Source organism: Peromyscus maniculatus, chromosome 15, assembly GCF_049852395.1.
Source record: "Peromyscus maniculatus bairdii isolate BWxNUB_F1_BW_parent chromosome 15, HU_Pman_BW_mat_3.1, whole genome shotgun sequence".
NCBI classification, from domain to species: Eukaryota; Metazoa; Chordata; class Mammalia; order Rodentia; family Cricetidae; genus Peromyscus; species Peromyscus maniculatus.
In genome coordinates, this window is record NC_134866.1 from 74,615,329 (window position 1) to 74,640,269 (window position 24,941).

Genomic DNA, 24,941 nt, shown 5'->3' on the forward strand with positions numbered 1-24,941 from the left:
CCAAGAGTTTGAGAACCTCCAATTAAACCATGGTAACTCTCCTGCCCTTGCTAACCAACGCGAGACATCTGTTCTCTCCACCTAAAGCATGGAGGCATTTCGAGAAAACTGAGAAGTATGCTAAATAAATTGATAGCGAACTTGGGGTTGAAGGTCTAGTCCACTGCTCTGGACTTGAACCTCCCACAATGACTTTTATAGATTGACAGTCTTCTAATTTCAACAAATGGTGATGCATAACAAGAAAGAAATGTGCCTAAGGGCTCATAATGATTATAGCTAGTAAGAGTAAAACTTAATTTATAATATTCTATCTCATGTTTTTCCCTCACTAGGATGACAGCTTTATTACTTCCAGGTTTTTTTTTTCTTAAAAAACAAGAAGTTGCCATACTGAGAAAATAGGAAGACAGCATCATATCTGCTAGTTCATGGCCAAAGCTAGCTCCTAGTACAGAGCAGTGGGTAACCTGGGATCCAGCGCCCCTCTCTATCACCAGATACAGAGTTAAATGGCATTCAATTCCCACAGTGCTCCATATCACATCCCCTCCCTCTCATTTTGCAGGTACCCAGCAGCCAACAGAGACAAAGGTTCAGAGAGCATCACAACTGCTCTTCATGTCTCCCCAAACCCTGGGATGGATGCATACTGAGCTAAGAAGGCAAGTACCTGGGTGCCCATCACCCCCGGGAACTGAAACCACTAAAGGTAGGCTGAGAACCCTGGGAAGGGAAGCTTCCCTTGTGTGGGCTCTGCCAGAGTAAATGCAGGGAGTCAGCAAACACCTCAGATCTAAAGCAGCCCACCCAACTGCCTTTCTGGGCCTGTCCTGCTCCTTCCCATCCCATTCAGACAGTGTAGCCACCTGTCCAAGACTGTCCTGATAGAGCATTATCACAGCACCAGGGAAGTCTCTGCAAGCACTGGTCTTCCCATTGTCTGACCCTTCTCAAGGCTAGAGCAACCCATGGCCACAGGAGGTTTTGGGATCAGCCTTGTACAAAGCTGACTATATTAAGCCTTAGGCCAACCCCACTCGGAGCATCATCTCATCCCCCTGGATACACGTGCCAATTTTCTTTAGCTGTTAAGAGCTGGTATGTACTGGAGAGACTCATTACCCCACCTGTGGCCTGAAGACCCAGGAGCTAGTCCTGCCCCGAGCCCAGCCTCACTGGAGCAGAATCCGCAGTTAAACTAAATTCTCACACGACGTCTACGTGTGGGCAGCTCTTCAGTGGAGAACCCTCATTTGGTACTGGACACTTCTGTCCGAGTAATACCCAAGGCACTGGTCACAGCAGACATTTTGGAGAAAGGTTTTTAAAAGGGTGGGAAAAGGCATAATCCTTTCTTACAGAAAGATCTCATTATTCATGCACTCTTGATGTGGAGGAAGGGAGCCCAGATCACTTCATCTCAAAGCCAAATCCAAGGGCATAAAGGTGAGGGCACTTCATCTGAAATCACCACCCACCATCACAAGCACTAATTGGTCTAGTACACGGCATTATAAAAGCTTCAGGTGGGAGCCAGGCCAGAGGAAACAGCCACACAAAACAAGATGTTCAGTAACTGAATGTGTTCCTTTACTAATAGTAATGAGTCTCCACCAGGGATATCTAGCAGTGTCTGGAGACTTCTCAAGTTGTCATAAATGACAATATACAATTACAAGGTACAGGCCACCGCCCCCCTCAAAAAAAATCCAGCAAAGAACTCCCTCTTGTGAACCATCTAGATAGAAGGCAAGGTGAAAACCTGGCCTCAGGATTCATTGGCATGTTCTTTTCTCTCCTTCCTCCAGACCCTCTATCACATACTTGTCACCCCAAGAAGCAGCTCCAGAAGTGGCCTACATGCCTCCTTCCTCTACAGCTCCCCCCCTTGGCTCTAAGAAGAGCCTGCCACCGAGTATGTGACAGCCTGGAGACAGAGAGTAAGCAGGTCCTGTCCTTTCAGCAGGAAGGACCTGCTTGTCCTGTCATTATTCACGCAGCCAAGGCCCTGGATTACCTCGTGTAGAATCCTGCATGTGCTGTGATAGTTAGAAGCGGCCACAGCACTCCTTCAGGCTGCTCCCTCGGGTTTGAAAGGGACCACCATCCTGGCGGACCACCATCCGCACAGACCCTCTCCTTTAGGAGAGAAAAAAAGGAGACTGAGCGAAGGAATAATAGCGCAAGCCCCAGCTTTTGAAAGTGCAGACAACTGTTGAATGGTGCCTCTAGCTTTAGCTCAACGTGGCTGAAAAGGAACCCTGCTCATTCCTGCTCTGAAAGGCACCCTCCGGAATCCTTTCCCACTGTTTCGGCTTCCCGTCTTCTAACTTCTAATCCAAGACTGCTGTAAAGATGCTGTCGAGGGTAGTCAATCTCATTTCACTGAACTGAGAAAGACTGGTCCTAAAGGGCAGGAAAACCATGCGTCCTGGCTTGGCCAACATCATTATCCATAGGCCCCTCTCCTAGGTATTTCAGTTTGGACAATGAATTATAACCTTGCTTCCGGGGCATGCAATTCCCAGAGAGAACAAAGCTGCTGGCTTGGCATGCTTTTACAGAGCACTTTAAGCCACAGACCCTTAAAGTTAAACTCATGTGCAATTATGTCTAATTTGGCCCTTGCCGGTGATGTGCCCAGTGACCGAAATCCTGCTCGCAGGAAAATGACTGGACGCTGATGAAGGGAAACCTGGGGCTAAGCAAACACACTCTCATCTTGTGACTTGAGGGCATCAAGAAAGGAGGAGATTGGCACAAGCCATGGGAAAAACCTGCTCCGCACCAGACCCGTGACGTTACCCAAGAGTTTACATCTCGAACTCAAGTCCAATTCCAACTGCCGACCCCGGCACTGCATGGAGACTCCCATTCCGGGTTGCTGTGTGTGTGAGCTAGGCCAGGAGACACAAAGGATGTCAGGGATCTCATGGGGTACAAAAAGGTAAGGGTAGGGGAAGGGCGGGGTCAGCGAGCTGAGCCCTGGCCATTCACTGCATCCCACCGATTTCCATGAAGATGCTGATGCTGATTGCCACAAAGACTGTGAGCCTGGGTACACAAGTGCGGACAGGGAGAACGTCTCTCATGGTTGGAAGGAATCGCATAAAAACCAATGTGATTTCTTCTTTAAATATGATTACAGGTCTCTCTGGGGAAAAGGAAGGCTGCAGAACGGGAAACATCATTCTGTTTAAAACAACTGTTAACAATTTGACCCATATCCTTCCATGCTTCCCTCATGCAATCTAGGTTCTAACTCCCCTAGTGCGGCCTGTTTTTTCACTTTATTACATAAGCATTTCTCCATATCATGATAGACTATTTATTTAAGCTGCGTCTGGGATTCTCCAGTGGCAACATGAACAGCTGCTTTGCTATTCAGACTTCAGAAGTCTATGCACAACAGAAAGGAGCAAATCAGGAAAATGAAGAAGGGAAGAAACAATAAAACGCTAATGAAGATGCCATCTCCCCAAATAGTCTCAGTCCACAGCTTGGTGAGTTTTGGAGACGTATTTCCATCCTGCTGGACCGTAACAAAGACGGCAGCCTCCTGACCCAGTGGAGCACACTCAGGCTCTAGCAGGGCAGGCAGACCAGGGAAGGAAATGACAAAGACGGCCAGGCTCCATCACCAGGTGAGAAGGAATGCCAAGGAGAGGGAGCAGAAAATGTGTCTGGGGTGTTTCGAGAATCCTCGACCACTGGGGCATCATGGTCCCATCTCTGGATTCTCTTCCTCTCATCCATCCTCTCACATCTCCCGCCCGCTGTGTACTCTCAACCAAACCTTACTCCCGCAATCTTCACAGAGTGCTCCTCCTCCCCCTTTCTACTCACTGAGCACTCTGCCTGCCCGGCAAAGGCCTGGTGCTTCAAAGCTTGTCCTAAGGACGTCATCAGACAGGGACTACAGGAGCCGTATTGTCAGAAGAGATACCCTAAGGAGATGCGTGCCCCTTCCTTTGGCTATCAGACTGTTGAGACCAACGAACACTACGGAATTATAATTCCTCCACGAATCCCATGCCGGAGGATGGGAAAGGCTGAAGGTCTGGTGCCTGCCAGAGGTGGAACTTGTTTCCCAGGAAGGGATTTCACACAGTCCTGGGATCACATTAGAGGACAGGACAGAGTCAAGACAATGTTAACGATGTGTAGGACCACACCTTGTCCAGGACTACATTGTTATGTCCCTGTTACCCTCTACTTAAACCCAAAGCTCGTGTCCAGACCCCCAGAAGGGCTGTGAGGTGGCTATGAATCCTGACCACCTGAGAACCATCCCTAGAATCCACATGGTGGAGAGAGCTGACTCCACAGCTATCCTCTGACACTTCCAAGTTGTCCTCTGACCTCCAGACATGTGCCTGGTGTGCATGTCCTCCTTGGATGAACAAGGAAGTAAGAAGTAAATAAATAAGTGTATTTTTAAGACCTCTGAATATTTTTTTTCTAGACCTCTTTATTTGCTGTTCTTCCTGATGTCGTCACACTGAATAAATCTCCTCTCTGTCACAATTATCTGCCTCTTTCATTAGCATATAGGGTACAGGTGGCTGAACCTCGCTTATTGGGGCAGCCAGGTCCCAAGCTTTGATCCTAACATTCCATTAACACTGTGACTTTGCAACTTCAGATCACAGAGAGAAAGCCAGGGCTAAGAGGTAGTAGATGACAGAGACACATGGTTCTAAGCCAAGGCACTATGGCCCCATGGGAACATCAGCTCCCTGGGGGTGGAGGGCAGCCCCGGCACAGCTCTGTTCAAGGAACACTAATATCTCACTTCTTTCCCGCAGCGTTTTGAGGGTTATGAAGTGGGCCTGTCTACAGAGGTGAAGACATCAGGTAAAGGGAAAAGATCAATGAAAGCAGCAGGACTATAAATACACTGGAAACCATGCTCAAGCCCTTCCCAAATTCTATAGTTACATTCCAAATTTGGCTGTGCTTTCTATCAGCCGCAGCAAAATACAGAAAGTGGATATTCATAAACACAAGTTATGCACTTATTTCAGAAAGTCCCGTTGCTATAGAAATTCTCTTGGAAACATTCTCTGTCTCAGCCATCCACTCTGATCAAAGGGCTTCTAAATGAGTCTATTTTCTGCTGAACTGTTGGCTAAACCCTACAGTCGCTGCAGTATAAACCTGACAGAAACTGTTCTAAAAAGGGACCGCATCCTTCCCCAGCTCTCATACTCTGCATGCACTAGAGGCGCTAGGAGCGAGTTGACGACATGGGAGCGGCTTGCTCCACCGCTGTGATGCTGCCTCCACGGGTGGATGTGGGCATGCACTCGCTGTCTTCTCGCTCAGTCCTTACTGTGACATCTGCTGCTTCTACATCCCTCCTGCTCTCTCTCCCTCCTTTTAGACAATGGCTTCTTAACCTTGGTGAAGAGCAAACCCTAATGTAACAGCAGACCCCGGCACCAGGAATGGAGCTCCAGTTGTGGAATGCCTGCCTGACGTGTGAAAGAGTCTACATTTGATGGACGATGAGGATGAGGATAATGATGAAGATGATGAGGATGGTGGTGGTGATTAATATACATGAGCACCAGCTAACCCCACTCCCTGGAAATGCATGTCCTTCTTTAAGACTAGCCAGACACTGTGCTAGGACATCTAGAAGTCCTCCTTGCCCCAAGTTGAATGGCTATTCTAAATGGAAGGGTGACAATTTGTCACAGCAGGAACACAAAGGAAGATAATACAATGGCTAAATACTTTTACCTTGAATACAGAACACAAAGGGACCAAAGTTAACTTTCAATTTGAATTCACCAGGCATGGTGGGTCCAAAGCCAGGATTCACACTACCTGAGTTCAAACCTTCATTCCACTACTGCTGAGCCAAATCTTATGCAAGTACTTAATCTGTCTGAACCTGTTTTCCCAGGAGTAAAATGGGGCTAATACGGAAAATCCCAGAGAACTGGTATAAGGATTACATTGGATAATTCATTTTCTTTTAAGCGCTTAGGAGCCAGCAGTGGGGGTATTATGCCTGTAGTCACAGCACTTTGGGAAGTAGAGGCAGGAGGATCAAGAGTTCAAGGTCATATGTTGCATACATATAGAGTGTGAGATGAATCCTGTCTCATAAATAAATAAACAAATAAATAGGGTGCCTAGAATAGCACCTGGCACACACAAGCATTTGGATGTGTTTGTTGCTGCTAGCACTGTTAGAATGAAACTGGCAGAGGAGAATAAAACCAACACCCCCCCCCCTTCTTAAGCTCAGTCTATATTGTCACGTCTCATCCTGTCACCTCTGACCACATGTGAAGCATATTCTCCTCAGGCTCTCCAGGGGAGTCAGGACAGGCTTGAGGCCTGGCCATGGGATCTCAGTTTTCTGCTGAAGTGGGATTATCTTGAGTTTCAAAACATACTAGGTTCTTTTGCAGAGCCAACATTTTTCTTGTTAAATAACCCTGGGAACTCCACACAGTGTACTTAGCACAATCTCTAAACTAATCATTAAGAGGTAACAACTGGGAAGCAGGGCGTGGTGCTACATGCTTGGAATCCCAGCACTTGGGAGGTAGAGGAAGAGGCATCGGGAGTTCAACATCATCATAAACAGAGCTGACTCAAGGCCAGCCTGGAACACATGAGACCCGGCCTCAAATAAAACCCATTACACCAACAGCTTGGCGACATGGAATTAGACTGTGGTTCATACAGAGTTCTTGGCTCATGGCCAGCCAGGGAATGGAAGAATAAGTAGCCTCCAAATTCCATAGTCTGCCTAGCCCCGAGTTCGCTTTAGCCAAAGCAGAAGGAAGCCTGAACCACCCAAACATATGTGCTTTAACGACACTCCACCGCCGCAGCAATCCATAACAACTTCTGTTTTCCCTTACTTGCAATTCAGTGACTTAGAGCGGCAGCTTTCACTCACCCTTACCACTCACTCCTCATACTCCCTAAGATCCACTCTTCTAGAGGCCTCAGGTTGCCAGTCCCAAAACAGCTGGCTAGAAAAGCCAAGTCCAATCAAACAGTAATAAGACATTTAAAAACACCAGCTTCTGGGGACAGTTGGGATTACCTAAGCATCTTTTAAGCATATTATATTATTCTTAATAGCCTATGGTGAATGCGGGCCTTCTAAGCAGCAAATGCTATACATAGACTAATTACTCCAAATGCAATTATAATTATCTCTATTTTACAGGTGAACTTAGCATCTTGCTTAGGTCATATCACCAGCATTTGAAGGAGTTGGGTTAATACACCAGAACAATATTGTATTCTTAAATCCCATATGCTCTGGGAAAGCAGCCTTTAATTCACTTTATACTACTTAGACAGAGATCACAGACAACTCCTTTTCCATGCACCATTCCAAACTGCCAATCAAAAACTTAAGGAACTCTCTTAAAAGTCATGAAAGACAAATGAAGCTCCACTCTAACCCTGTCCTGCGTATCTCCTCAGATTACCAAGAAATAAATTTGCCTCAGCTCAATTTAAGCCCATAGCACTTAATTCTCTATGAAGAAAAGAGAGATTCACACACAGCCTCCTGGGAGGTCATCTGCACAGGAAGCTGATGTCTGCGATGCTAACAAGAACATATTTAAACGCAAAGATACTTCATCCTTCAAAGTGTTCTTCAATTTACTCCATTTAAAGTGAGGGGTACACTGTGGCTTCTCAAATGATTAAACAAAGAATTGCCAATGTAGTCCAGCAATCCCACTTACTGGTACATATCCAAAAGAAGTGTACAAGCTGTTCACAGCAGCTTTTTCCCCCCCTCTCCAATAGCCAAGTGGCCATCAACAAACCAACAGATAACATGGTGTGTGTCCACGGTGTCCACAAATCAAGACTATGACTTGGTTTTGTTCATAAGGCAACACTGGCACACACTGTGACCCGGATGAACTCTGAAGACATGCTCAATGAGACATGCCTGGTCCAGAAGGCCTAATACTAACTACACGATGTCACCTACATGAGGAGTCTACAGCAGCCATTAGAGGCGGGTAATGGTGGGGACAAGGTTGTGGGTGGAGGAAAGATCGAGGAACTGCCACTTCCTGAGTCCAGAGTTTCAGTTGGAGAAGATGAAAAGTTCTGCAGAGGGACAGGGATGGCTCACGCAATTCCTTAAGATTAGTTTTAGCATAAAATAACAGATTTTTATTACGTTCTCCTATCATCGTATATTGCTCACATTTGCTCCCCACATTCCCCACCACTGACACCATTCCTAGCCCTAAATAATTTCCGTCTTTGCTTTCATATCACATACATCTATGATCTATATTTATTTATCTTTGTTCTTTGAGATAGGGTCTCACAGTGTAGCTCTTGGCTGGCCTGGAACTCACTCTGTAGACCAGGCTGGCCTTAAACTCAGAAACCTGCCTGCCTCTGCCTCCTGAGTGCTGGGATTACAGGCGTGTGCTAGTACACCTGGCCTCGTATGGATATTCAAGTCTAGATTTTGCACATGAGAAAATATGCAATCTTTTGTTTTCCCCCACACCCTTCCCCTCTCTTGTTCTCCTTCCCCTCCCCCTGAATGTCCTTCTGATGTCACCAGGCCGTGGTAATTTATATTATATGTCAGGTTTGAACTTCTGTGAAGTTTCAAGCCTCGGCTGTACACTGTTATCTCCAGGGAGGTTTTTAAAAAGTATCTATCTACTCATCACTGGGAATGGCTGCCCTGACAGACACACAAAGGAAATAGACATTCATCAGGGCACCAAATCAGGAAACTGGCCTGGGATCCTCAGGGACCCAGTGTCATTGATGGTAGGAGCTGCTCCCTCCAGGGAAATGGAAAAAATGCGTGGTCCTGAGGATGAGTCTGTGGAAGAAGGTGTCTTCATTCTTGGCAGCTGAGATGTACGCTAAAGTGTTTAGAGGTGAGCTGTCCCAAAGCCTGCAGATGGATGGGTGGTGCTATATTAATCCATGGAGGAGCTAAGAGAACAAAATGAATGAAAGACTCTGAAAGTTCAAACATTTTTAAATGAGGAGAAAAAAACCAATAGCTTAATTTGATTCTTTAACGGTCGAGGGAAAGTCTCATTTGTGTGTGTGTGTGTGTGTGTGTGTGTGTGTGTGTGTGTGTGAGAGAGAGAGAGAGAGAGAGAGAGAGAGAGAGAGAGAGAGAGAGTCAGTCAGTCAGACAGACAGACAGACAGACATTTTCTTTAGCCCTTCACCCACTGAGAGGCAGCTCGTCTGATTTTGTAACTTGGCCATGGTGAGCAGTGTGTGATAAACACGCTCAGGCAGTACGTCTGCAGTTAACTCTGATTCTTTTGAACACACACCCAGGAGTGGTGTGGCTGGATCAAATGGGGGGATCTATACTTAATGGAGGGGGGGGGGGCTTCCATGTTGAGATCCACAGTGACAGCACTAGTTTTCTACCAGCAGGGAATGAAGGTTTATTTTTCCTTGTATTCTCACCAGCAGGTGTTGTCCTCTTCTGGGTGACAGTCATTCTGACTAGGGGTATAAAAAAGAGAGACATGAAAAGTAAAGGGAGAGACTGCTAGGGATGGAGAAGGCAAGAGAGAGAAGATGAGAAACCACAACAGAGGGGGGGAACGTGATCAAAATATGTCAGGTACATTTTGAAATGTCGTAATAAAATCCCTTTATATAATTAATGTATGCTACTAAGTTACTTTTAAAGGCAAAAATGATAAATGTATCTTATAATAATTAAAGTAAAAAAATTAAGATATCCTGCAAGAACATCCCCCGAAACAAACAGAAGATCTAGAGGACAGCATCTTGGAAACCAGCGTTTGCTTTGTAAAGTTCCTTAGAGTTTAATGGGCAGCCATGTTATCTTGTTAGGGTTTCTATTGCTCTGAACACCATGACCAAAAGCAACTTGGGGAAGGAAGGGTTTGTTTATCTCACACTTCCAGGTAACTAACTATCTGTCATTGAGAGAAGTCAGGGCAGGAATTGAGATAGGAACCTGGAGGCAGGGGCTGATGCCTAGGCTACAGAGGAGTGCTATTTCCTGGCTTGCTCCTTATATCTTGCTTTCTTATACTATCCAGGACCATCTCCCCAGGGGTGGCGCCACCCCTGCTGAGCTGGGTCCACTCTCATCAATCATTGATCAAGAAAAGATACTGCAGACCCGCCTACAGGCTAATCTTGTGGGGGTATTTCTTCTTCCCAAATGACTCTAGTTTGGGTCAAGTGGACAAAAAACTAACCAGGTTACAGGTTGACCATAATGCACTAGATCTCTAAGCCAAAAGGTGATACTGTGACAGCATGGCCCATAGTCCGGGAAGTGCATCTAACACGTGACCTTCGCCAGCTCGTGATACCTGTGCTCAGCCCTGGAAGAGCTCAACCTCCAGCTGCCCCAGAGCCCACCACACCTCCACTACTTTCCCAAAAAGAAGTCACAAAGCATCTCGCCTTGTTAAAAAAAAAAAAAGAAAGTTCTCTACCAACAGAAAAGGAAACAAAATTGCCTTCCCCAGCCTTATTTATCCCCTCCCCTCCTATAAAAACCAGAGATGGCTCCTGTCTCATACAACGTCTTTCCCTTCAGCAAATACTTTTCAATTACTCCAGACTGGAGAAACTCCTCTGGGAAAGGCTTCCCAGTTTTTTAGATTCCTACCATTCATTAGCAGTTTCAATGTTTACACTTCCTATTAGAGAAATGGTCCCATGGACAAAGAAGGCTCTGGCTAAAAGGTTTAAACTTGGAAAACCAAACTTACACCTTTCAAGCTAGAAGGAAAAGAAAGAGCTCATTTCAAACCAGAGTCCCCCAGAAAAGCGGGGGCCACAAAGATAAAGTGGGTACTACCTCCGAGGCCAAGGATCGGAGGCTGTACCCTTTGCAACCCTGCGAAGACCAAAGAATGAGTTGTTCGAGGAAGTTGCCTAATTGTCTACTCACACCACCAGGCGCGTACATACTGAAACGGCCTCCTGAGCCCTCTCTCTTGCCTCACGGCCCTTTGGAGGGGAAGCAAACATGAACCCATCTTCCAGATGTAGAAGCCACACCCAATCTCATCTAGTAAAGCATCACTCCATCCCACCGCCCTTGGCCTCACATTGCTATTGCTCACTATTCCACATTGGTAACGTTTCCAATTCTGTCTCAATTTTGCAACACATTGCAGTGTACAGAATGGTGGCTTCCAAAAGCCAAGCAGGATCAGCCTCCTGTGTTGTAGCTGTACACCGTTCACAAATGTTTGCCTCTCCTTCTGAGGCGCTGTCTGGTTAGGAGACACTGAAGAGCTTCCTGTCATGTGATGTTAGGTCTTGGTCACACGTGACCCATAAAGACACCTAATCTGTGAGCTCTGAGTAAGGTCCATGGGACAAAGACACTTTCTGTCTCTTGTGGAATGAGGGGATGATCACAGGTGGCCTACCTCTTTCCGGGTTGTAAAGAGTTCTCCTTTTAAGTCAAGTCGCTGGAGACACTACCTGTTTCATTATTATCCTTTGCAGATGAACTTCCTATACTCTTGTTTAGAATGCCGAAGAGCTACTGTCTCCTTGGGTTTTCCCTTCACCATTGCTATGTTTGCTCTGCTGATCCTTACACCTTTGATTCAAACTATCTCATTTCAACTACAACATCTCAACAGAGTCCTGAGACCTCAACACTGCATCAGTCAGCCTCTCACACACACATACTCATACCATTATGCATACACATACGCACACACACACACACACACACATATATATATATACAAATACACATTTTCATATGCATACACACATATGTATATATACACAGACACATTCTCATACACACACACACACACACACACACACACACACACACACACACACACCAGCACATCTGGAAACTGAACCATCACAAATCCTCCCAATAATAACAGACATGCTCTACAGGCTCCAATATTCTCAAAGCAGAGTTTGTGGCTACAAAGAACCCTGTATCTTGAGAAGCAGAAGGTGAGTGCTTTAGCTTTTCTAACTCTAGAAATGCATGTCAGAGAAAATTTGGAGGAGATGGGAAAACGTTTAATCCCTCCATTATCTCAGGACAAGGGAATAGTGGCATGATCGTTCTCTGCCTTTTTGATTAAAATTAAGTGTAGAAACAGGTGATATAATCTATGTACCAAGTGCTGGGGACACAGTATTGACTCAAAAAGCACACTCCTGACATTCATCAATTTTGTTATGTTCTATTTTACTCACATTATTCTCAGAGTAATGTGGTACAATGTTTTTTTTAAAAAAAAAAAAAAACACCATGTTTTGTTTTGTTTTTTTTTTTTTGAAAAGTAATACATAGTGAAAGAATATTTCAAATAAATAGTGTACCAATCCTTGCTCCCAGTCTCTCTCCTACAGGCAATCTCTAAAAAAATTCCACAGAACTTTCTAGAAATATCACACAAACACAGGTTAAATAGAGCATTCCTTGTTTGGTGACTTGTTTGTCTGTCTTAATGGACCAAAGGTACACATGCAGAGGTTCCAAACCACCACAGAAAAGCACATTAGCAATTTCATTTCTTTCTCAGAGTTCACCTCACTAAATATGCAAACTTACGGCCACAGCTCACACTGGGGAGGCATACAAAAGCACAAACTACTATTCGCTGGTTCAGACTAACAATAGCAAACACTTTGCAGGAGACATGAGGAGAAAAGCTTCAAGGCTATCCCCAGAATCAACGCCAAAGGATGGACCTGGTTTGCCTGGAGAGGAAAAGTATCTTTATATGCTTTTTTTTTTAAATGAATGTTTTCCATTTGCAGAATAAAAGTCATTAGTAAATGCAGAACAAAGCAAGCACATGTTTGTATTAGTTCTGTAACGATCATTTCTTGGACAAACTTACCAAGAGTTTAATAGGCAGCAAGGCTCCAGGAAGCTGCCTTATTAGAACTCACATGGGAAGCAGAGTGGGGGGGGGGGGGGTGAGGGGAAAGCTCATTCCATGAGGCTGTGTGACTGACAGCTTGCCAAGTCCTCCAGTGCAACCCTGCAAAGCCTGCTCAGTGAGCCCACAGCCCGGGCAAAGAATGAGAACGCCATCTACTCAGGTTCCCATTATGGCATCTGCCAAGATCGGCTGACGGCAGTGGCTCCTTTTGGGGAAGTGGGAGGTAGGGGGTGGTGAATGATTATATGAAATGTAGGGTTTGAACCCGAAATGTTCCCCACTGAGATACAAGCCTGTATTCTCACACCCTTGTTCCCTAGACAGCGGTGCTATTTTGGGAGACCGTGGAACCCTTAAAAGATGAGGTTTGTCTGAAAAAAGTGGGTCATTAGGTTGAAAGTTATAGTCAGCAACCAGTGCCTGCCTCTCTCTGTGTCATGGCCTGCTGTGATGTGAACGGTCCCTGACACTGCTCCCGCAGCCATGAACTATGTTGCTCCACCATGCCCTCTCTGTCATGATGGGCTGAAATTCTCCAAAACCGTGAGACCAAATCAGTTTTTGCTCCTCTAGGTTACCTTTGTAGGGTATCATGGGAACAACAATGTAAAAGTAGCCAATACGAAAACTCACTGGAATAAATAATTATAATAATAGTAATAATAAATAAAAAGGAAAGGTAGAAAGGAGAAGGTACAAAAACAAATGAATCAGCTGAAAGTGAATAGCCAAGGATTTTTATTTCTTGGGGGGCAGTGCTAGGGACCAAGCCCAGGATCTCAAGCACACAAGGCAAGAGCCCCAGCCCCAGCCCCAATCCCAGCCCCCAAGGTTCTCCAACACCCTAGTTACCACACAGTTCAGCTTCACTGGGTCTGTGAACTTCAAACTTGGCGAATGTTCTGGAAGCAGTGAGGTCTGAAGGATGCCTAACGAATCCAATGTACTTCCTCCTCCTCCTCACTTCCCTGCCAGCCTCCCACAGGACAGCTACTCAGAAAGTCGGCTCACCCTGGCAGTAAACCACAGTGGAAGCCAGGCAGAACAGATCAAGACATTCCCAGTGGTTCCTTCTCTTTTATCTGGCACTAAACCTTCAGAGCAGCAGCAGCAGCAATGGCCAACTTAACCCTTGAAGACGAAATGAGACAGGAGAAGGATCACTAACTTTGATGACTCGGATAGGCTGCTGATAACTGAAAGATCACTGTGAGGACAACACAGAAACCCAAACCCCCTCCAGCCTTATTTGAAAATACTAACATAGTACAAGAGTTTAAGTGAACATCTACAAGGATTAATTTGATCCCCAATCAAATTAATAGACAGAACTCGATGTCCTCAGAAAAGACTGAAGAACATTCATAGTCTCAAAGGAAAAAGATAGGAATGTAGATATACTTTGCATAGAAGGGGAAAGAGAGCTGGGAGGTAGAAAAAGAAATGAAGCAATGATGGATAAAGGGGATTCCACCTTTGGAATGTACCCTGGGTACATACAGGTCCGTATAAAACCATTTAACCCTTCGAGAATGCACTTTTCCAACCACATGTTGCAAATGAGAGCACACAAAAATTGAAATAACTTGCTTGGGATCCACAGGAGAAAGCAAACCTAAACTTGTGATGAAATGTCTACTCTTTCCTTCAAAACTGGCGATGGAAATGAGTGCCTTGTTTAGATAAAAAGTAGAATAAAGACATACCAAGCTAAACCTAGAACAGCAGCCTTCATTGAGTACCTTCCAGGTACCAAAGGGCAGGGTACTCGCTAGATTCCTAATTAAAATAATTGTCATATGCAAATCAAATCAGCATGGCTAGAGCCAACAGCAGGAAATACATTATCAGCAATACTTAATGCCAATGAAATATGAGAACTGAGTGAATCACCAGGAACTAAGCTACTTGACTTGAACCATGGGCCCTCATACACATGCCAAGCCAGTCGCTCCCACTGAGTACAGCCTGATCCTTCCAGCCCTTGATTTAGGTTCAATATGGGACAAAGCCCCCCCGCCCCATACCCTGCCCAAGCTAGTTCTGAATCCCTGGGCTCAACTGATCCTGCTACCTTAGCTTTGTGGGTAGTTTGGTCTGCCAATACACATGACCACAAGCATCTAAATGTTTGTTGTTGTTGGGTTTTTGTTGTTGTTTGTTTTTGTTTTTTGAGCTAGACTGCTCTCAAAATCATGACAGTTCTTCCTCTTCAGTACAAGGTTTGCATATGTAAGCCACTGCTCCCAACTCCGTTTTTTTTTAATTATTTATTTATTTATTTATTTGTAGTTTATGTACATTGGTGTTTTGTCTGCATGTATGTCTGTGTGAAGAAGGTGTCAGATCCCCTGGAACAGGAGTTACAGACAGTCATGAGTTGCCATGTGGGTGCTGGGAATTGAACCTGGGTCCTCTAGAAGGCTCTTAATCGCTAAGCCATCTCTCCAGCACCCCCCCCCTCAACTCTATTTTTTAAAAAATATACAAAAAAATATCTTCCTTCAGTAGGAACAGAATAATGAAAGCAGTTGAGAGCTTTCTCAACCAAATTAAGCAGTTCATATCTGCAATCCAGCACTTAGGAGGCTGACAAAGTAGAGTAATACCAGACCAGCTCTGCGCAGCATAGCAAGATGCTGCCTTTCCCCAAAATAAAATAAACAAAACAAAATACAGTTTTTCTCTGGCCCATCCTGCATAGTAAGACCTTGTCAAGAAAGAAAGAAAGAAAGAAAGAAAGAAAGAAAGGAAGGAAGGAAGGAAGGAAGGAAGGAAGGAAGGAAGGAAGGAAGGAAGAAAGAAAGAAAGAAAGAAAGAAAGAAAGAAAGAAAGAAAGAAAGAAAGAAAGAAAGAAAGAAAGAAAGAAAGAAAGAAGGAAAGGGTTTCTCTCCTTTGGGAATCTCAAGCTACAATCATATTTATACTTCATCAATTGCAAGGTGAACACTCTCTCATTTCTCCACAAGGTGCGGAGCCTGGGCACACTCATATCCTTACATCTATTCAAATTATCTCTACTAACTTATTGAAAAATTCTTAACACTGTGAGTAAATGAATGAAAAAAAAAAAACAGTGTGAGTTATCTAGAGGAAAAAGCAAACATATCCTAATTAGAAGCCTGAAACTGGCAGGCACTGGGGTCTCCAGTCTGTATGAGGTTCTGCAGTTCATCCAGCCTTCCCATGTCTTAGTTTGGTTTCTAGGGCTGTGATAAACCACCACGCCCAAAGGCAACCTGGGAAGGAAAGGGTTTGTTTGGGCTCATGGTTCCAGCGAGTCAGGGTCCATCACCATCACGGGAGGGAGGCACGAGTGTATGGGGGCAAGAGCAGCAAGCAGAGAGCTCACATCTTGAACAGGCGTGAACAGAAAGCATGAGGTAAAAGTGGCTCGGCCATTCACAATCAAAGCCTGCTACCAAGGCCCACCTACTAAACCTCTCAAACAGTGCCACCATCTGGGCACCAAGTGTTCCAACACAGGGGCCTCTGGGGGACACTCTCATTCAAACCACCACACACCGACTCTACCAGCTCGTCTTCCCCCGCAAACCTCTGGGCAGCCAGTCCACAAAGACTAGATAGTTTTCCTTCTGCGTCACATTTGTTTCCCAGAGGAGAGCAAAGCAACCTCAAAGCCACGCTGAGACAAATTCCACACGATAAACACAATCCTTTATAGAAGTCAAGGCCTAGGTTGGGACATGGTACATCTGTGCGCTCAAGTAAAACACAACCGGATGGTATAATCCAAGTATTGTGTAAGGTATCATGTTTGCACTTAGTTCGCAAAAGCCTGCAAGCACAGTGAAGAGAGTAATAGGATATTGGGAATGACTTTTCATTCTTCTAACGTTCCAGGGCATATCCATCACCTGGAAGGATTATTGAATCTCGGAGACTGAAGGGAGTGAGCCCAGAACTTCTACAGGCTGCGTAAGGCCAGGCATCTGCCTTTTCAGCAAGTTCCCAAACGATGTTCTACTACTGCTACTCCAGCAAGTGTCCTTTGAAAACCACTGCACTGTTAGAGACGCTCCCTCGACAAAGACAGGCCATGGGCAATACGTGATTGCAAAATGACACTTTATCCTGGCCAAAGACCAAGAAGTAATACATGATTATAGAGTCAAAGGAGAATCCAGCTAGCTTTGGTACAATCTGCGGGTCTCTTGCTACAGAGAGTATATAACTATAGACAAGTTCCCCAGCCAGCTGCCCTTAAGCTGCGTACATGGTCTCAGTCATTCTTCAGCCAAACCAGGATGTTGATCAGCAGAAGGCAATGATTACCAGCGGAATGGAGAGGTGAAAATTGCCACGGTAACACAGAGAATGAGGAAATATGAAGAGGGAGAAACCCTATCCCTTGATAACCTAGCTATCAAGATCCATGCCCACTCCAACTATTCATGTTTTCCTCACCCGTTCTCAGAGAATTCACTTAACCTTCAGCAAAGCCATCTAGCAATGCTGCCCATCCTAAAGGGACTCCCACACCCAGAGGACCTTGAACCAGTCTGAACAGAGTGTAACACACACACACACACACACACACACACACACACACACACACACACACACCAATCAACCCCATACCTACTCCCTGTTTTACTGGGCTACTCACTTAAGAACATTTTGTTTAAAAAAAAAAAGCATCTCAGAGCCCAGGAAGATACCTACTACTCAGGCACCTCTAAGATACCACAAACTGGGGTGCCGGAGAGATGGCTCAGCGGTGGACAGCACTGACTGCTCTTCCAGAGGACCCGGGTTCAATTCCCAGCACACATATGGCAGCTCACAGCTGTCTGTAACTCCAAGATCTGACCCCCTCACACAGACACACATGCAAGCAAAACACCAATGCACAAAAAATAAAAATAAATAAATTACCCTTTAAAAAGATACCACAAACTGACCTTTACTGCATAAAGGACTCCATGATGTGTCCCCTTCTAGGTACTTCTTGACTCCTCAGCATCCATCCACAATGAGCATCAATCCTGGCTAACTATTCCCACAACACACACACCAGAACACCTTTCAGTTTTGCCCCTGACCTATCTGAAGGTCTTATTCAAATTCAGAATCCTCAACAAAGCCCTTTTATTACTCCGACCCACTGCTTGATCAAGAGTTATCACTTCCACAGAACTTGAAAATACACTAAAAAGTGTTATTCCTTATCTCTTGGCCTTCCTTCCCTTTTTTTTTGTTTTTGTTTTTGTTTTGTTTTGTTTTGTTTGTTTGTTTTTGTTTTTCAAGACAGGGTTTCTCTGTGTAACAACCCTAGCTGTCCTGGAACTCGCTTTGTAAACCAGGCTGGCCTCGAACTCACAGAGATCCACCTGCCTCTGCCTCAAGTGCTGGGACTAAAGGCCTACGCCACCACGCCCAGCCTTCCTTCCTTTTCTTTCTTCTGACAGGGTCTTATATAGCTCAGGCTGGCCTCAGATTCCTCAATAGCTGAGGATGACCTTGAATGTCTGTTCTTCCTGCCTTTACCTTCCAAGTGCTGAGATTACAGGGATACCACTTACCTGCTTTATGTAATGGTAGGGATGGAACCAGAAGCATCACGCATGCCTGGCATTCATTCATTCATTCTACCGACTGAGCTATATCCCAGTCCTCAGATTTTCTCCTAAGTTCTAACTAGCTATGCCCCCTTCGCCCACAAGGTTTGTACACAGGAGACAGATGTATTTGAAATAACTACAATTTGTTTAGCCCTGTGATCCAGGAACTACACATGAATCAAGTCTAGAGCTCTGTAATTAACACACACCTCTGAAGGGGCTGGAGGAGACACCGAGGCCACTCAGGCAGGGATGGAAGGCAGAATTGAGACCCAAATCGATTCAGCTTTGGGGCTCTTGCCATTTCCCTCACACTAGGCTGCCTCTGAAGAGGGAGAGCCAAGATCGAGCAATGAGGTGAGAGCAGCAGCTCACTGGCCGGCCACCCCACTGCAAATTCTTCTCCTCAAACCCAGACTTCAAGGGACGGATGGTATATGAAATAAAATGCATTTTACAAATTATCCTATTTAGAGCCATTGGTGCGTGCCACTATATTATTGTGGAAAAGCCTTCTTTTCACATCGGGGCCCCAGAGCCTGATGGAATGTCTTTATCTATACACAGAATCCTTTGACAAGCCTAAGTGTACTCTATGAATATAATAAGTCCATGAGTTGCCTATGCTTTTTCCTAGGAAAAAAGAAAGCATTGAAATGGACCTAAAGAATAAAGCGTATTATTTTTAATAGCACCCCCATCCAAATGACTGCAGGTTTCTGGACTTTGATGAAATCATGACCAACAGCTGAAAGAGAAAGGAATAACCCTTCACACACACACACACACACACACACACACACACACACACACACACACACCTCAGGTGTGGCATCTTGGCAAATGGTGGATGAGGAAAGACTCCAGGGTCTAGCCATGTGGCTTCAAATTGTCCTTGTCACCAAGTAGCTGTGTGGCCTGACACAGTACCATGCAGTTCAGCTTCTGTGAGAATTTTCGATACTACTGTCTCCCAATCCCCCGAAAAGTAATGATGGTCAGATAGGAACAGCAACACGTTTTTTTAAAGGCACCCAGGCTTGGTTAGATCACACGCCTTAATTCCATAGCCCATGGTAACTGCCTGCTCTGGAGCTGAGTGACCTTTGCTTCGCCATTGGTTACGCTAAAGCCTGAGCAAGCATTAGTGCTGTTTGCGTAGGAGCCTTGAACCAAAGGAGGCTGTTGTAAAGGTTAGGGAGGGCTGGGGTATAGATCAGTGGAAGAGCACAGACAAGGCCTGGGTTTGGTTCCCAGCACCATGCACACAAAAGCAGCTTGTAGAGTAGCTGGGGGAGGGGCCACTGCAAACTAACAGTTCCCGAGAGAAAAAAAGAAGGTTAGCTAACGCCCCAAATAACATGAACTTTGAAAACAAACTTGGTATTACAAGCTTAAACTCTCCCAAACAAGTCATTCAGCACGTGTAATTAAAGTTAAAAGCATACTTAAAACAACACTTTAGCTGTTGACCTTCTGGAGCCCAACCAAAACACGAGAGCAGAACGGAGGAGCTCGGCTCTCTGTCTGTGGAGACAGCGTCACATGGCAGCATCGATCGCGCACATTCTACCTCTCAGACGAAAGTGCAGAGTTAGAGCTGAGCTACGTGCCACAGAACCACACAGCAGTGTGGCTGACTTCAGAACTTACATTTCTCCACGTCAGATGGGGAAATGTAAAGCATGAGTTGCATTAACCACTTCAATAGTCCAGTTTCCAGGAGACTTAGAAGTCACACCACCCAGACTTCAGACAAGAGCATTGCTCAAAGATTCAACCTTATCAGCTGAAGCTTTTCAACGAGAGAGAGAGAGAGAGAGAGAGAGAGAGAGAGAGAGAGAGAGAGAGAGAGAGAGATTTATGATGCCCTTTGATGTGTATGGGTTGGCATGTGCATGGGTTGCATGCACATGCCAATCTCGGGTCTAGCTCCTTAGAAGCTCCTATCCACCTGGTTTTTTGAGACGGGACCTGGGGCTCTCTGATTAAGACAGGCTGGCTCATCAGTGAACCTCAAGGATCCTCTGTCTCCCCAGCACTGTGAAAAACATCTGGATGTTTTCTTCTTTATTTGTCGAAGGCTCTAGGGATGGAAAGCAGATCTTCAAGCTTGCCAGGCAGACACCTCACTGACTTAGTGATCCACCCTTTATGCTGAACTTTTTTCTTTTCTTTTCTTTTGAAGACATTGCTATGTAGTTCAGACTAGCCTTGAATTCTTCACATATCCCAAGCTGACCTCAAAATCACAATCATCCTGCCTTAGCCTTGGGTATTGGAATTACAAGCTTGTATCACCACACCTGATTGATGCTTCACTTTCTAGAGGGAGCAAACAAGGACAGCTTGGTCACTGGTATTTCTACAGTGTAACTCATGAGAAGGACCTGTGTTTGTCAGAGTGGAAATCCATCACTCTTGTCATAAACACAATCAGTAGTGTCAGACCTAGAATGACCCTTCAACGTTGATCAGATTGCTAGTGAGGAGGGAACTCACTGGAGACAGCAGGGGCCTTTTGCTTTCACTGGCCTTTTTAACTCTAATTAAGTAATTAATTAGAGTAAAACTTTTGACAGATCATGGTGGCAGTGAGTTTTCGGAAGTAACTCAGCAGATATATCATAGTTCATCACAAGAGCAAAAAAGCTATTTGTAAACGGTCCCTAAGCATCCGTGGTGTTTATGTTTGCATACAGATGGCTACTACCCTTTTCCTCTTTCTGGTCTTTCCTCAGCATTGCATGCCTGAGAGGACAGTTCAGCACTCTTCTGTTGATATCACATCCCACGACTCTGCAGGCTGGAGAACATGACCAGGAATAACAGGAATTAAATGGAAATTAACCTCTATCACTTAAATTCCATGCACACCTGTGCCAACCTCAGCGATCTGTCAGCGACCTGAGAAGGCTCGCAGCTACCATGGACCGTCTACCGACAAATCCCTCAAGAACAACTTAGGATGTGGTATTTTACAGACATGTACCCTGGAGGGGAGCGGGGAGACTTGAGCCCAGCTACTTTAGTTGCCCTGTGTAAGAATTACTGACTGACCGCAAAAACAGTTCCAGGGGGTAGAGAGCAGAAAAGCCTGCACTTGAAACAGGCAAAACAGCTTAATTCAAACCACCAAAAGGTTGTCTTTCAAACAGTTTGACAACAGTCTCAGAGACTTGAAATTGTTAGCACCGAGTTGACATCAGAACAAACTATAGGTGCTTTTTTTTTTTAAGTCTCGGGAATCCAACCTGTGTCGTAGAGCTGGAAGCCTCCTGAACTGGCCTGCTTACCAAACCACTAAAAACCAGTGAGCAAGACAAAGCCTGCCCTACACCACAAGTGAGGACAAACACTGTTGTCCTCCCTGACGTGGTGTTCAGCCTTGACAAGGGGCCCAGAAAACCGACAACTCATACACCAGACCAGGCCCTTCCGAGGAGATAGTCAGAGAGTTCAGGGGTGTCTGTCAACACCACGGCATAGTCTGCTAGACATCGTGTGTGTGTGTGTGTGTGTGTGTGTGTGTGTGTGTGTGTGTGTGTACCTGTGGAGGTCAGAGGACAACTTGGGAGAGTCAGTTTTCGCCTGCCACCAGGTGGGTCCTGGGAATTGAACTCAGGTCATCAGGCTTGGCAGCAAGGACCTTTACTGAGCCATCCCACCAGCTCTAGATATCACTTTTAAAAACGCATGCTGTAAACATATTCTAGACATGAACACGGTATGAACAGTACTATCTAAATGTCCATTTAAATGGTGTGACTGACTACTGTATTAAAGTCTTCCCATTTCACAGTGTGGTTAATACATAAGCACATATCCCCTCCCCATTGTGACCACGCTGAGTCAAGCCCTTGACAATCACGGGGAAAGTAAGTCACTCCAACAATGGCACCCCACCCTTCAACGCCAGATAAGTAAAAAAAAAAAAAAAGAGGGAGATTTCCAAGGAAGGAGGCTCCACAGCGCAGGCTTCAGGCTTGGAGCTCTTTGCCTCCTTGATTGGTCTTCTAAGACACGCTGCAGCGACAGGCTAATTCAATAAAAAATCAGGCAAGGCCTCAGATGCCCATGCAGGGGCTAAAGGAAATGCTGCATTCCTGGGCCACATTCATCATCACCGGGCATCGCTAAGGAGGGATAACGCGGACCACGTGATGTCAAACCATGTAGTAGTGCGTGCTCACCTAGTTTATAGACTTCATAGTCATCTTACAGCGCGACACAGTGAAAGCACCTTATGAGCCAAGAGCTTGTCACGTGAAAGGACTTCTTCCAAAGGCCTGAGGTTGACACTGCAACCACCAGATGAGCACAGGGCTCCTCCTCCAGCCCCGGGAGCTCTGTGTGGTTTACCAACTGCAAACTGGCCCAGGCTGCAAAACGCTGGGTCGCGCTGAATGCATTTTCTCACTTTACAGAAGCTGCAGTTGGCTCACTCCTTCCTGCTGTCACAAGAAGAAGAAGAAAAAACAAAAGCAAAAAAAAAAAAAAAAAAAAAAAAGACTGGTGTGTGTGTGTGTGTGTGTAAATGACTTAGGGAAGTTGGCGACCCTCTTCCAAAAATTTCATCTGTGTTCCTACCAAACACCCCAAACCACATGAACACACTAACTCTACTGCCGACATCACCACCTTAACCTAAACCTGGTACTTCTGCTACCAAGGCCAGCCCAAGCAAAAGATTAACCCATGGTTCTCGGCCATGGGTTTGCCAACAGGACCAACCCTGGAGAAAAAAGCCAGCTTACTGTTTGTTTTAAAGGAAATACTTCCTAGCACATATTTAGGACTCTGAACTCTGCACACGGGGCCACGTGGTTGGTGATAATCTGGCTCCCTCTTGTTAGTCAAAGCCACCTCTTTTCGCGGGCAGCCCGCGGCCGGCCGAGTAACCGACACCACCACCTTCAAGTCAGACAGGCTCGGAGTCCTTCCTCATAGAAATCCTCCCGCGCTGGGGATCGGGGGCGGGGAGAGGCGCCAGGAAAGTGGCTGGGGGCGGGACGTGTCCCTGTGGGCTTCGGCTGGAAGGGCCTCACACCTGTGGGGCCCAAAGTGGCTCTAGCTGCTCAGGTGAGGCCCAAAAGAGGCTGGGAGGAGGAGAAGCCTGCCCTTCCAGCCAAGTGCCTTCACCTCTCGCAGAGCGCGCAGGCACAGTACTCGCCGTGCCCACCTGTAGCCACAGCAAACAAACTTTCCACCCCTTAAGGGTGGGAAGCATCAGGACCCCCCCCCACTTACGCCACCCCCTGGCCCGAGCTGGCAGCGCCTGGAGCTAGGCGGGCTCCTCACCTGACACCCCTAAACCACAACCTGGTCTGCGCCCGCGCCGCTGAGGCTTGCGGGGTGGAGGGACGAGACTGGAAGCTGCGGTTAGGAATTTGGAGGACAGGGGCGGAAATCGGCGCTCTGCTCCTTTGCAATTCCACTTCCCAACTTTGCCAGCCGCTGCCCTCCGCGGCGCGCACCCGGGCCCCCTCGGCCTCCCCAACGCCGTCCCAGGGAGAGGGGTGCCCCCAAGATCAGCGGGAGCCCGCGCACTCACAGCCGTAGCGGGGACGTTGCAGCGACGGCAACTCTTCGTGCGGCATCCTGCGCTGCTCCGGGGGCCCTCCTGGGGCGCGCCCCCCGTGGTTCCCCTCGCTGGCCAGGCTCGCGGGCTCTGCGCCCCGCGGGCGCGCTCCGATCCCGCCTCCGGCTGCTCTCGCCCGGCTTCTCCGAGCTGGCCGACCCGCTCCCTCGGTGCTCCTTCGCCCTCGCCCGAGGCGGCCGCGTCTCGCTGACACCGGGGCAAAAGTGAACTCTCTCCTCCCTCGCTCGCCCGCCCGCCCGCGGGCCGCGCCGCCTCCCCAGCAGGTTTCCTTTCTCCTCCCGCCCGGCCCCGTTATTCACCGCGGTGGGAGCGCGCCGCCGAGCAGCGACCCCTACTGGACGCCCAGCGCAGCGCCGGGGAACGAGGACCCGCCTCCCGGGAGAGGAAGGGGCTGAGAGGCATCCTAGACCCCTGCCGCTGGGACCCAGCGCACAGCAGCTGGAGGGCGCCTTGGAGCGTCGGGAGGGTGGAAGTGAACCAGCGCAGGGAAGAGCAAGAAAAACCACAGAAGACCACAGGCACCCTCTTCGCCTGGGTGTTGCTCAGTGACTGGGGGACATACACTGCAGTTCCTTTTCCTCTAGGGAGATTGCCGGGGGACACCACCTCCCCCGCCTGCTTTCGGATGTGGGGGTTTAAACTAAAGTTGCTTGTATCTTTTGGTCTATGAGACACAGGATTGCCCTTTCTTGACCAAAAAAAAAAAAAAAAAAAAAAACGGTAAGGGTGAGCTCGTGCACATGCTGGAGCGGCAAGATAAACAGTCTCCAAACAACACTCAGAACACAACTGTCAGTCATCCGCCCAACCCCTCTGCCAGCCCGCCCC

At 46.7% G+C, this 24,941-nt stretch overlaps 1 protein-coding gene across 1 annotated transcript in view; it reads right to left on the bottom strand.

Moving 5' to 3' along the window:
• The window catches only part of Iqgap2 (IQ motif containing GTPase activating protein 2), a 278,808-nt gene extending 254,463 nt beyond the window's left edge, over positions 1-24,345 (bottom strand). The window contains exon 1 of the mRNA XM_006985748.4: positions 24,066-24,345. Within this exon, the coding sequence (XP_006985810.2) occupies positions 24,066-24,111 (46 nt within the window). The 5' untranslated portion in view covers positions 24,112-24,345. The remainder of the gene's footprint in view (positions 1-24,065) is intronic.
• Positions 24,346-24,941: the final 596 nt, after the last annotated feature.